The 13948-nt window shown below is 44.8% G+C and overlaps 1 protein-coding gene across 5 annotated transcripts in view; it reads right to left on the bottom strand.

The window, feature by feature from the left end:
* rhpn1 (rhophilin, Rho GTPase binding protein 1) overlaps nucleotides 1–13607 on the bottom strand; it is a 58484-nt gene extending 44877 nt beyond the window's left edge. For all 5 annotated transcript variants that reach the window (XM_061683487.1, XM_061683488.1, XM_061683489.1 and 2 more), the window contains exons 1-3: nucleotides 13445–13607; nucleotides 13214–13304; nucleotides 11298–11413 (exon numbers count right to left, since the gene is read on the bottom strand). In XM_061683487.1, the coding sequence (XP_061539471.1) occupies nucleotides 11298–11413; nucleotides 13214–13304; nucleotides 13445–13467 (230 nt within the window). In that variant the 5' untranslated portion in view covers nucleotides 13468–13607. The remainder of the gene's footprint in view (nucleotides 1–11297; nucleotides 11414–13213; nucleotides 13305–13444) is intronic.
* Nucleotides 13608–13948: the final 341 nt, after the last annotated feature.

Here is a 13948-nt window from a genome sequence, read left to right as displayed (position 1 = left end):
GGATGCGGCCAAGTACAGGGATATCCTGGACGAAAACCTTCTCCAGATTGCTCAGGACCTCAGACCGGGCCGAAGGTTCACCTTCCAACAAGACAATGACCCTAAGCACACAGATAAATTAACGAAGGATTAGCTTCAGAATAACTCCGTGACTGTTGTAGAATGGCCCAGCCAGACTCCTGACTTAAACCCAATTGAGCATTTCTTGAGAGACCTAAAAATGGCTGTCCACCAACATTCACCATCCAACCTGACAGAACTGGAGAGGATCTGCAAGGAGGAATGGCAGAGGATCCCCAAATCCAGGTGTGAAAAACCTGTTGCATCATTCCCAAATGACTCATGGCAGTATGAGATCAAAAGGGTGCTTCGACTAAATACTGAGCAAAGGGCCTGAAAACTTATTGCTGTGTGATATTTAAGTTTTTCTTTTTTAATAAATCTGAAAAAAAAAATGTCAACAATTCCGTTTTTTTCGGTCAATATCGGGTGCTGTGTGTACATTAATGAGGGAAAAAATTAACTTAAATGATTTTAGCAAATGGCTGCAAAAAACAAAGTGAAAAATTTCAGGGGGTCTGAATAAGTTCTGTTGTTTCTAGTTGTTGCCGTCTAGTTGTTTCAGATATTTTTTGGAATCAAACTTATTTTGTAATAAAGGACTTAACAAGGGTCAAGTTTAACTGACACTGTCAGAAATGTATTATTTTCCACTCTATTAATGGAAAATAATAATGGACCAGGGTTCAAATCCCAGCCATGCCTGTGTGAAGTTTGCATGTTCTCCGTGCCTGCGTGGGTTTTCTCCGGGAACTCCCCTCACATCACATCCCAAAAACATGTGTGGTAGGTTGATTGAAGACTCTAAATTGCCCATAGGTGTGAATGTGAGTGCGGATGGTTGGTTGTTTGTATGTGCCCTGCGATTGGCTGGCAACCAGTTCAGGGTGTACCCCGCCTCTCCCCCGAAGATCGTTGGGATAGGCTAATGGATGGATGGATAAAACATCAACGGTATCAATCAATAAAGCTCATTCAAACAACTTTGTCAGTATTCTATGAAGTGACTTTTCTTTACCTAGTCACTTGTGACGTGCAAAAAAAATCAAGTTGAATGTAATGGCAATATGGAAATCAAATCAAAATGGGGAAGATGATGTATACTGGACAGTATCATGAATTTTAAAAGTCGGTCTATTGATTTGTTTCAAATATATCACATATTAATTGCCTTAGTTTTATACAACCTTTGCATGTTTTATTGTTGCGTCGCTCTCAGCACAGTACTTCTGTGTGTCTTTGCAAATGTGCTCAGGAATGTTTTGACTACTCCCTGTTTTTCTCTTCCTTTCTCATCCTCTGCACACACCCATTCCCATAAAGATAAGTTTGAGTGCAGTTTAGTTTGATTAGAAAGGAGCTCATCAAAGGGACAGCCAAGGTTCGATGTTTTGGAAACAAAGTTAGAGAGAGCAGACTTGGATGGTTCGGACACGCCCAGAGGAGAAATAGTGAGCATATTGGTAGAAGGATGATGAGGATGGAGCTGCCAGGCAAGAGAGCGAGAGGAAGACCAAAGAGAAGGTTGACGGATGTCGTGAGGGAAGACATGAGGGCAGTTGGTGTTCGAGAGGAGGACGCAGGAGATAGGCTGACGTGGACAAGGATAACACGCCGTGGCAACCCCTGCCTGACAAGACAAGCCAAAAGGAAAAGAAGTCAGTCAACCAGGTTTCCGTTGACGATCCTAATGTTTCCTATAAAACCCGCAAAACCCAACCAAAATTAGAGTTATCGCGCCTTGCCCAAACCACCACTATAATAAATAACGTCTTCATCAGCCAATCACAGAGTCAGAGCCAAATCCTTTGCGTGAATTACAGACATGACTTCTGATACGAGCTGGAGCGAGCGTTTGTGTACATGCTAAGTGGTCGCGCTATTCCACTTTCAATGGGCGTTAAGGCTGAATCAGTGTTAAGGCCAACCACGGGCTTGGTGTGTCGCCTCTCGAGACGTAAACCATATGTGGATACACCAGCTGTCGCATCTTCAACAAGACAACATTACAATCCCAGTGCCGACTAATATAGAGTGGGAGGATGACATGAACAATTGGCCAAAGATAATGTACAGTTGCATTTTTAGATATTTAGATAGATCATTGAAGACTCTCAATTGTCTGTACTGTAGGTATGAATGCGACTGTGAATGGTTGTTGGTCTAGATGTACCCCTTCACTTGGCTGGCGACCAGTTCAGGGTGTACCCCGCCGCTTGCCCAAAGTCAGCTGAGATAGGCGGTACAAGGAATGGATGTGTATTCTTGCAGCTATTTCGTCTATTAATCAGATAAAGAATGCTGGACCACCTCAATAGCATCACAGGACCCCTGCAGTTTGCCTATGGAGCAAACAGGTCTGTGGATGATGCAGTCAACATGGGACTGCACTTCATCCTGGAACACCTCGACGGCACAGGGACTTATGAGAGTATCCGGTTCGTGGACTTCGGCTCTGCGTTCAACACCACCATCCCCGAACTACTCTCCTCCAAGCTTCTCCAGCTCAACATCTCGCCTGCAATCTGCCAGTGGATTTACAGCTTCCTGACAGGCAGGACAAAGCGGGTGAGGCCGGGGGACGCCACCTCATCCACATGCACCATCAGCATTTAATGCCAGCCGTTTTTCAGAAATTGTGAGAGCTGGTTGCCAGGCATTTTTGACAATTTTGAAGGCCTACCGAAAATTGTGTTCAATAGCTATAGAAACATAAAACCCACCAAAAGAAAAATGTAACCCTCTTCTTTCATCAGGAAAAAATAAAAGTATATTTCTACCTTCTGCCGTTCGTTTGGAAGCAGAAGTTGAGCCGAGGTAAGTTTCTTGAAAATAAAAGGTGCTTTTTGTGAAACTTTTACTTTGATGCAATTTTTTTTTTTTACTTTTATGATAGCTCAAATATCTAAACAATGTTTTCCTACAAAATAACAACATAAAAAAAAACACACACACAAAAAGGGTATGTTGATTGCAAAGTAACAGTTTATTGACAAGTCCAACATGCATTTTCAAACTGATGACGCATGAGCTTTCAAGTATGTACAGCTGTGTGCACGCGTGTGGGACTTTTGGGGGTTCCCAGTCAGCAGACGACCAGCCGGGAACAGCCCCACAACTGCTTGATGCACCTCCTGTAAATGGTAAAAAAGAAGCAATTAGCATACAAATGAAACCTATAATTGCTGCAGTGTGAAGTGGACAAAAATACTTTTTTTCCCACCTTTCTTGCCAACAGGTGTGCAACTGCAATTTATAGAAATATGTACATTTAGCACAAAATATTTATTTTGTTGCTACAGTGTGATGAGGAAAGGTAAAAGAATTTTCGACATTTCACACATCACATTGTCAGAAAATTATAATTTGGTGCACTACTGTCTAGAAATAAAAGAATGACAATAAAGCAAAATACATATCCAATTTATCTCGCTATCGATGCGCCACCTTTTTGTGTACAGGATGCATGATGAGTAAACGTGTAGTATCGTAGCACAAAACAGTCGTGCTTCTTAGTGCACGTTGCATGATAAAAATGGTCAAACGGAGTAATTGCCCAGTCTATGGACGTTAGCGTTGAAGTTAGCAGGTTCTTACCTCGTCAGTGACTCTCTGCGGGCTTATGGAGGACGCCCTGCTACTCCCCGATGATAACCCGGCTCAGGCTCATTATAAGCCGAGTCCGGACGCCCGATGGCGGTCCGCGTTTCGGGGAAAGTGGATCGGAATACGGTCGCGATCTCACGGCGGGCCGTCGAATGCTCGACGCGACCAGCGATACAAGGCGTTCGTTGTCATAGCGTCATCTCTTTCTTTTTTGGGAAAAGAATGATGATGGTACATAATCCTTTTTGGACGTTAGCAAAACTCTGTTTTCGAGGAAACAGTCTGTATTTATCCATTGTTTTTCGCTCTAACCGAGCCCCCAATTTCATAGTGCTTACTATGAAGCAGTGGCTGTTCAACCTTGTTGGGGGTACTGAACCCCGCAAGTTTCATATGCACATTCACGGAACGCCTCCTAATTGAAAAAAAAAACTAAAATATGGTTCATTTGAAATTCAACGCAGGTAGCATAGATCATTTTACACTTGAGTCTCCAGGATGCGCACGTCATCGAAACAATGAGTCTCAGCCCTGGAACAAGGAGTCCCTGCGATTTATCATCACGGAATAATCCTAGACTACATCACGGTTCTTGCTTCACGGTCCCGCGAGAGTGCAGAGTTTTATTACAGTCGTCACTTTTCAACTGTTTGTACGATATTTTTGTTATCCATTGCTCTTGCTTCCTCTCAATATACAGTATTATATGTGTTTAGGCTTACTGCGAGAGCAAAAATTTTAGAACGATATATTTCCCCCCAAAACTTAATATAATAAACGATAAACTATATCGTTGTTTTGTTGTTAATGCAACTGATATGATATTAGAGCATAAAGAATTGTATACAGCTTACAAATTCTGCCCTGGTAATCAAACATATGAGCACAACTGTGTAATGTTCTCTCATTTACTCAATAAAACTAGGGCTGCATTTCGCAATAAGGGCAAGTCAATAAAAAGAGAAAGTTATCCATGTTCAAAATAAAGTGAAAAATAAAGTCGCGTTCCGCCTTTTCTGTTTGGCATCTTGACACAACAGTGAAGTCGAAAAATTGGACATATTTTAATTGAATACATCTTAACTGAACCGTTTTAGAGGTTACGTTTCTTCAAAACCTTTGTTTTGATTCGTAATGAGTGAAATACCCATCTTTGCTTGTGAATGACTGAGCAATTCAGGGAAGCTCCTTTTCTACCCAATCATGGCACCCCCCCTGTTCACCTTTGTGATGTGACCCCATTTGTGGTGACAGTTGCATTGGGTGAGTTGTTATCAAGTTGCGATCCAGTGAACAAACGAGTCACTAAAACCAAATTTGTGAAGTATTGCAAAAAGACCAGCTAACTTTGTCAAAAGCTTTTTCTGCATCTAGAAACAATACAATTGCTCTGAGAATAGTGCGCTGAGACATACTGATTAGGTTTATCAGTCGCCTGATATTATTGGTGGAGCCAGTAGAGAAGTCATAAAGCGGCAGGTTGGAGAAGGTATCGTGTTTGAGGGAGAGAGAAATTGGGGCGTGATCGCTGATTATCATTGGATGTATTTAGGAAGTCATGTTTTGAGCGCATGGAGACGGAAACGGCGCCACAGAGGGATGCGAGCCGGCATCCATATATATATATATATATACACACATATATACATACACACACATATATACATACATATACAAACATACAAATGCAGCCCTATGGGGGGCACAAGCCAGCGCAAACCGTAGGCCGGTCCCAAGCCCGGATAAATGCAGAGGGTTGCGTCAGGAAGGGCATCCGGCTTCAAACTTTGCCAAACAAATAGGAGCGTTCAGCCAAAGAATTCCATACACAAGGTAACTCAATGTGCTTTACATGATTCAAAGCATTTCAAAACAAAGACAAAATACAGCTAAAAACATTGAAAACAGAGGGGAAAAAAATAGAGTCCAATTAAAACAGGTGCCACCCGTGTCTCCCGCTTCGCTGCCCTGCTCTCGCCGCCGCGTCAAGCCCTTCCACCTGCTCCCGCTTCCTGCACGTTCCTTGTTCCTACGGACCACAAACACGCCTTACACCGGAAGCATTGAGGGAAGCGCTCGCCCACCAAGGCACCCACATAGGCAGACTGGGCAAAGCTCCCCGCGAGATCGTGGACTCGTTAAACACTCTCACACAGCAAGTATCTCTCCTGTCCTCCCAGATGCACTCCACCAAACCCCACCTCAGCAACCCTCCCGTGAGTATTCCTCGCGAGCCCGCGGCCTCCGACCAAGCCCTCTACAAAGAGCCTCACGTCCCTCACTCTGGGGACCCAGGTTCATGTGGTCAATTCCTATTCAACTGTTCACTGGTCTTCGATCTGCAACCGCTGAGTTCTGCCACTGACAAATCCAAAATCGCTTTCATCATCAACCTCCTGTGCGGAAGAGCTGCTACCGCGCTTCGGCATAACCCTTGTACTTGCATCATTCGACTCCTTTTCGGCCGAGCTTAAGAAGGTCTTCGACCACCCCGTTAAGGGAAGGGATGCCGCTCGGCGCCTCCCAGCCCTCATTCAGGGTTGGAGTTCCGTGGCTTCCTACTCAATTCTCGCGGTTGAATGTGGTTGGGATGACACCGTGTCAAAAAGGATTTTTGTTAAAGGACTATCTGGCAGCCAGGGACGAGCCCACCTGAGTTGAGGAATTCATCTCTATAGCTATCAAACTGGACAATCGTCTGCGAGAAAGAGCGAGAGAAAAAGGGGTTAGAACGGTGGCTGGAGGCACGGCGCCTCCAGCCACCCAGCCACCCACTGAACCCCATGCCGCCTCCTCTTCACCCCCCACTGGACTGGAGGACCCCATGCAACTAATCAAGACTTGATTCGAGCCTCTGGAACATCAGCGCCGCTTCAATCAACTGTTTTGTATTTATTGTGGACACCCTGGTAACTTCCTCGCCACCTGCTCTATAAAACCAAAAGACAGGCAGGGCTCACCACGAACTGAGAGCGCCGTGGTGAGCCAAAACAACACCTCTCCCTGCTCTCCCTCCCTTATGACCGCTCCCTCTTGTATCCTTGGTCCCGATTGCAATATTGGTCCCGGTCACAGTCCTCATCGACTCCGGGCGCGAATGACAACTTTATTCATGAAGGCTCGGCGTGTCGGCTCCAGCTTTCCCTCGAATCCCTCCCGTTCCGTAAAAGGTTTACGGCTCTGGACGGGCGACTCATCTCCCCTGTCACAGAATATCATGATTAGCAAATCATGTTAAACCTATATTTCATTGAATACACTACAAAGACATGGCTGTCATGACCAGTTCCCTTTTGGAGCTTGGTTGGCGCTTTGTGCCTTGCTTTTCTCTCTCTCTCTCCAGTAATCTTCACCTCATCGCCCGCACTTCTGTTCTCCATCAGCACTCATCACTGCCTTGCATATAAGCCTGCCAGATACAGGAATCCAGCGGCAGAATATTCACACTCGTTTGTGGTACACAGGCCAACACCCGTGATTGCTACTGTTGTGTGTAAGTTGATAACCTCGCAGCACTTGTACTCATCCACCTGTGTTCTCCACCGCTTCCAGTGTGCCACCCGTGTCTCCCGCTTCGCTGCCCGCTCCAGCCACGCCGTCAAGCTCTTCCACCTGCTGACGCTCACGCTTTCTGCACGTTCTTTGTTCCTACGGACCACGATCACGCCTTGGATATAAAAACCCTGAGCTTCCCCTAAATAAACCATTCTCCTCTACTCCCTCCACCTCAGTCAGGCTTTGGGTCCAGTCCAATTCCATATGATGACATATCATGACATCGAAACCATTTAGTGACCACTAGCAGAACTTTCAAATCTATTCGAAAGCTGACTGGGAGCCAGTGTAAGGACTGTGTAGAATTGGAGTAATATGCTACGAGCTCTTTGTTCTGCTCAGAAAGTCGATCAGCACACCAAGGTTTAGGACTTTCTCAACAATCTTGTCTATGAAAGGGAGATTTTAGATGAGTCTATAGCTTGCTAACATGGAAGCGTCCAGTGTGCTATTTTTGTTTTTTAGCAGAAGCTTAATGGCAGCTATTTTAAGAGCTTTAGGAAACTCGTCTGACTGAAGTGAGCCATTGATTATTTGCTGCAAATCAGCTAGCACAGACTTCATAATAGCTTTGAAAAAATCTGATGGCATTGAGTCAAGACAGCTCATTGATTGTTTCAGCTGCTGAACCGTTTTCACTCCAGTTTTTTGGTCAACTGTATCAAATTCTGACATGGTAATAGAGTTTTACCTGGGTGGCTTCAGATGTATCCTTTTTTTTCTGCTTTGTGCTGATATTTAACCTGATGGATTGTATTTGATGTATTTTTTTCACGAAAAAAATTGCATTTATCTACTGTTCGGAGTTCTGGAGCTATCTGATTCAGGGGGGTTGAGAGCTTGTCAACCCCAGCAAACAAAGTGCGAGTATTGTTGAGGTTCTTACTGATGATTTCAAAAAGATTTTGCTGTCGAGCCCTGACTAACTCTTGGTTAAAATTACAAAGACTTTGTCTGGAGAGGGGCGGCACGGTGGACGATTGGTCTGCCTCACAGTTCTGAGGAACAGGGTTCAAATCCCGGCACCGCCTGTGTTTGCATGTTCTCCCCGTGCCTGCGTGGGTTTTCTCCGGGGACTCCGGTTTCCTCCCACATCCCAAAAGCATACATGGTAGGTTGATTGAGGACTCTAAATTGCCCTTAGGTGTGAATGTGTGCGCGAATGGTTGTTTGTTTATATGTGCCCTGCGATTGGCTGGCGACCAGTTCAGGGTGTACCCCGCCTCTCGCCCGAAGATAGCTGGGATAGGCTGCAGCGCGCCCGCGACCCAAGTGAGGATAAGCGGTACGGAAGATGAATGAATAAATGAATGTCTGTAGAGGTCATCGTCAATTTGGAGTTTAGTTTATCTGCACTTACGTTCTGCTTTCCGACACTTTGATTTAGAGGTCTTTACCATCATTGTTCTCGGTCGCCTCAAGATTGTCGTAGTTTTAATAGTTTGAACACAAGGTCCCAACTTCATTGGAATTGGGGTTGTACAATATTGATTAATATATAATCAATATAATACATAATATTCCAAAACCACAGTAATCCTGAGTACAATTTATGGCTTCTCAACCGAACTCTATTCCTGAAGGAGAGTACCACACAGTACAAAGAGAAAAACGCAATGGCAATAAGGAAGATCGTAGAAGAAAGCTTTTGCGGTATTGCTCTGATGGCTACCATTGGCCGAGATGAGCCCAATGCAAGGATGGAGTCTGGCTTGGCTATGTAGATTATGGACTGCAGGAAGACATCATCCGAGAGAAGGCAAATAAAGTGGTGGAAGTTAATTAATTTAGAGTTCTAGTGCGAACTAGGTATCTTTGGTCTCCACTTTGATGCTCCGGGTGCTGGTAATTCACTTAGCGTCGGCATGGCCAAGCAAATTTCTGTGTCTTGCTTCTGATGATCATGGCTGGTGATTCGCTTAGCGTCTGCATGCGAAGTTGAGTTTCCCCCACTCCGTGGTTGTCAATCTCGGCGGGAAGAGCGAGTGTTGCCGGAGACTGGGGTGCTGAGTGTCATCTTTTTATGGTGTGTCCACAACAATATATATATATATATATATATATATATATATATATACACACACACACACACACACACAGTGGGTATGGAAAGTATTCAGACCCCCTTAAATGCTGCACTCTTTGTTAACCGTCCATCCATTTTCTGAGCCGCTTCTCCTACTCTTCGTTATATTTTTTGTCCTCATTAATGTACACGCAGCACCCCATACTGACAGAAAAAAACGGAATTGTTGACATTTTGGCGTACTTATTAAAAAAGTAAAGCTGAAATATCACAGAGCTGTAACTATTCAGACCCTTTGCTCAGTATTTAGTAGAAGTACCCTTTTGAGCAAATATAGCCATGAGTCTTTTTGGGAATGATGCAACCAGTTTTCCACACCTGGATTTGGGGATCCGCTGCCATTCCTCCTTGCAGATCGTCTCCAGTTCTGTCAGGTTGGATGGTGAACGTTGGTGGAGAGTCATTTTCAGGTCTCTCCAGAGATGCTCAATTGGGTTTAAGTCAGGGTCTCTGGCTGGGCCATTCAAGAACAGTCACAGAGTTGTTCTCAAGCCACTCCTTTGTTATTTTCGCTGTGTGCTTAGGGTCATTGATTTGTTGGAAGGTGAACATTTGGCACGGTCTGAGGTCCTGAGCACTCTGGAGGAGGTTTTCGTCCAGGATATCCCTGTACTTGGCCACATTCATCTTTTCGTTGATTGCCACCAGTCTCCCTGTCCCTGCAGCTGAAAAACACCCCCACAGCATGATGCTCCCACCACCATGCTTCACTGTTGGGACTGTATTGGACAGGTGGTGAGCAGTGCCTGGTTTTCTCCACACATACTGCTTAGAATTAAGGCCAACAAGTTCTATCTTGGTCTCATCAGACCAGAGAATCTTATTTCTCACCATCTTGGAGTCCTTCAGGTATTTTTTAACAAACTCCATGCGGGCTTTCATGTGTCTTGCACTGAGGAGAGGCTTCCGTCGAGCCACTCTGGCATAAAGCTCCGACTGGTGGAGGGCTGCAGTGATGGTTGACTTTCTCGAACGTTCTCCCATCTCCCGACTGCATCTGTAGAGCTCAGCCACAGTGATCATTGGGTTCTTCTTGACCTCTCTCACCAAGGCTCTTCTCCCCCGATGGTTCAGTTTGGCCGGACGGCCAGCTCTCGGAAGGGTTCTGGTTGTCCCAAACGTCTTCCATTTCAGGATTATGGAGGCCACTGTGCTCTTAGGAACCTTAAGTGCAGCAGAATGTTTTTGGTAACCTTGGCCAGATCTGTGCCTTGCAACAATTCTGTCTCTGAGCTCTTCAGGCAGTTCCTTTCATTTGCTCTGACATGCACTGTGAGCTGTAAGGTCTTATATAGACGGGGGTGTGGCTTTCCTCATCAAGTCCAATCAGTCTAATCAAACACAGCTGGACTCCAATGAAGCTGTACAACGATCTCAAGGATGATCAGAAGAAACGGACAGCACCCGAGTTAAATATATGAGTGTCACAGTCAAGGGTCTGAATACTTCTGGCTCGTGTGATATTTCAGTTTTGATTTTTTCCGTTTTTTTCTGTCAATATGGGGTGCTGTGTGTACATTCATGAGAAAAAAAATGAACTTCAATGATTTTAGCAAATGGTTGCAATATAACAAGGCGTGAAAAATGTAAGGGGGTCTGAATTACTTTCTGTAACCACTGTACATAAGTTCTTCGTGCAGACAATTTTGAAACTTCAACATTTTTCAATTCGAGGTGCATCGGCCGTCATGGGGCCGCAGCGTCAAACACCCACCTTGTGCACCGCCAGCCGATGTGGCACGGCGTTTCGCCGTTGCACCGCAGCGGCACATAGCAAACACAATGAACGGGTTGATTGACAGCACACTGTGCAGCGTGAAAAGGCCTTTAATTCTCTTGCTGATGGCGCTGATGTTCAATGTTTTATGTGGTGTACAAATACACAATAATCTTAGCCAAAGAACAAATCTGGAGTTTTCAACACTGACATTACCAAAATGTCTTTCACCAGGCAAACCGCACAGGACAAAGGTTTGTCACAGCACCTCACCTGAACAGGTTCTCGGCTCCAGCTCTCATGCGCATCTCTTTGTTGATTTGCTGATTAATGCGAGCTCGCCGGTTCTGCAGTTTACTGCGTTGAGATTGAGCAAAAGGATCACATCCCTGCAGAAGAGAGTTGAGGACGGTTACGAGCGTGTCTTGGTAAAAGCAATGAACAAGAGTACAGTATGCATGCCCTAAATGATTTGATTAGCAGTATGAAGGATATAAACTTTCTCCAGAATCACCGTTGTCTGAAGAGTTTTTATTTTTGGGAAGAATGCTTTTTCGTGTACAGTAAGCACCAAGCAAGCAGAAGGTAACATCAAGAGGATAGCAGCCTTTTTTTTTTTTTTAAAGCTCGAGTGGTAACCATAACCATCGTAACCATAAAAGTATGTCATGAGTATAAACCCTCATTTGATAACAATGTAATTGACATTGGATCGTATGTTTCTATACCTAGCTGACTTTGGGTGAGAGGCGGGGTAAACCACGGACTGGTCATCAATCAATCGGATCTACCGTATGTATCGAAAAACAACCATGCAATCAGAGAAAAACCCATGCAAGCACGGCGAGAGCATGCAAACAAAGAAGGGCCCGAGCCAAGCTTTGAACAGAGAAACTTTTCACTATGGGGCACACGTGCTACCCACTACCACGCCACGCCGCCACGACCATCACACTTTGACTTTTTTCAAATTACGAGCCTTCACTTGGTCAACTCGTGGCCGCCTCCGGCTCAAGCGAAGCGGAGGAGAAAAAAAAAAAAAAAAAAAAAGAAAGAAAGGTGCGACTTAAGGTACTGTAATGCCCTCGCACTTTCGGCCGTTTATTGAACGGGACGAACAGTCGAACGCACAAATACAAAACGTGACAAGGAGCTGCTGTTTCACATTCAGACCGGCCAAACCGACTCGAGGTCTTGACTTCACTCACAAGGCCGCGCACCTTAAAAGACACACATCCAACACATGCATACTGCAGTATATACAGTAATGACACTGTAGAAACTCTCATATGATGTTTTATTATATTATAGTTGATACTATTTGTCACTAGCTATAAATATGAGTAAATTGAGTGACAAACTTGGTCAACTATGTTCAATACTTGCTTTCCTATCCTCGACCACATCCTTTTTCGAAGCGCTTGGAAGATTCTCACTCGGTTCAAACGTTTGTACAGCATGCACAGAGCACGAAGTAATCCCCCGCGCGCCAAGTGGATTAGCTTTCGGCCCCAGCTGCCTGACCTCAGTCGGATCATCTGTTCGAGAAGCCAATTATTAGCAAGTATTCAGTTGTTTACGGAGGCGTATTCCATTCAGTTGGAGATTAAAAAAAAAAAACTCCTGTTTTTCTGAGTCATTTTTTTGGAGGGCTTTGATTTTCTGACTAGTTTTTGGACACATTTTTACCCACCAGTTCGCAGGTTCTCGCGTGAGTTCGATGTGTGACGATAACTCAGAAAAGAAATAGTCAGAAAAACAGAAGAAAAAAAACAACATATTCCAAAAAACAAAGCCCTCAAAAAAATTCAAGTGAATGCAATACGCTTCCGTAGTTGTTTATTCAGGTGTCAAGAAATTCAATTGTATTGTGCGTGCGTGTGTGTGTTTGGGGTGGGGGTGTCATTTTTAGTCAGTCAATTGTAACCTGTACAAATGTATAGACATATACAATTTGCCCAATTTTTCTTCTTAAATGGGTTGAATTTTTATTTTTTTACGACTATGATACGTCAATTATCAGCAATGGGTGAGTTCGAAGCTCCTAGCCATTTGTTCAGATACGCGGAAAACCTGGCGGTTTGAAATTCTAAATCCGTAGCACCGTATTGTAACACTTAAAAAAAAAAGATATAATCATAATCATAATCAAAATTCATAATTTTTTTTTTTTTTTTTTAAAGCCTCACCTTTCGGATGTCTCCATTGCGGTTGATGTCCTCTCCTGTAGGCGGCAGCACTGAGACCAACTCGTCGCTCGACGGAAACGTCTCAGGATCTCTACAACATAGGAGCGTTTTATGAAGAAGTCACTCCCGCTCGCGCTTGAGTTCCAACCACGCCAATTGGACGACAAAAACCACATGGTTAAAGAGCCGGAAACAAAAAGTAGGACAAACAATTACAAGGGCTCCACTTGCCTCGTCGCGCGATGCTCCTCCATCGCAATGGCGGATACACCCGTCTCTACATTCGCTTCAGTGTCTTCCCAGCGAGCACGGTAAGCGCAAAAGTTCACCGTTCGGCCACCGGTAGCGGAAGTGACCGAAACTTCCCAAACAGAAGCTTCCCAGAGAGAAAAGGCTCTCGTGGCTTTTTGGCACCCCCCGTCAATCATTGGAGAGGCGGGCCGCCGACACAACGACGAGCCAACGAGTGTTGCGTATTTACAGGCGACGGCGCTTTAAGCCAATCCGGATTCAGCATTTACAGTGCTAGTCGACCAATCACAAATCCTTCGAGGCGTCCGCCCAGGTCGTGGGCCGTTGCTACGGCAACATCACGGCTTCGCTTTATCCACGTGCGCCAGAAAATAGGGCCTGCGCTCAGTGTTTGGGTTCGCAACTGTTTACATGGAAGGAGATCACGTCATTCAAAAATACGTGCTGGTGGAAATTGACATGAGCCTTTGATAAATAGTTGCT

Source organism: Phycodurus eques, chromosome 8 (genome assembly GCF_024500275.1).
Source record: "Phycodurus eques isolate BA_2022a chromosome 8, UOR_Pequ_1.1, whole genome shotgun sequence".
NCBI lineage: Eukaryota > Metazoa > Chordata > Actinopteri > Syngnathiformes > Syngnathidae > Phycodurus > Phycodurus eques.
This window is presented reverse-complemented; position numbering and strand designations above follow the sequence as displayed.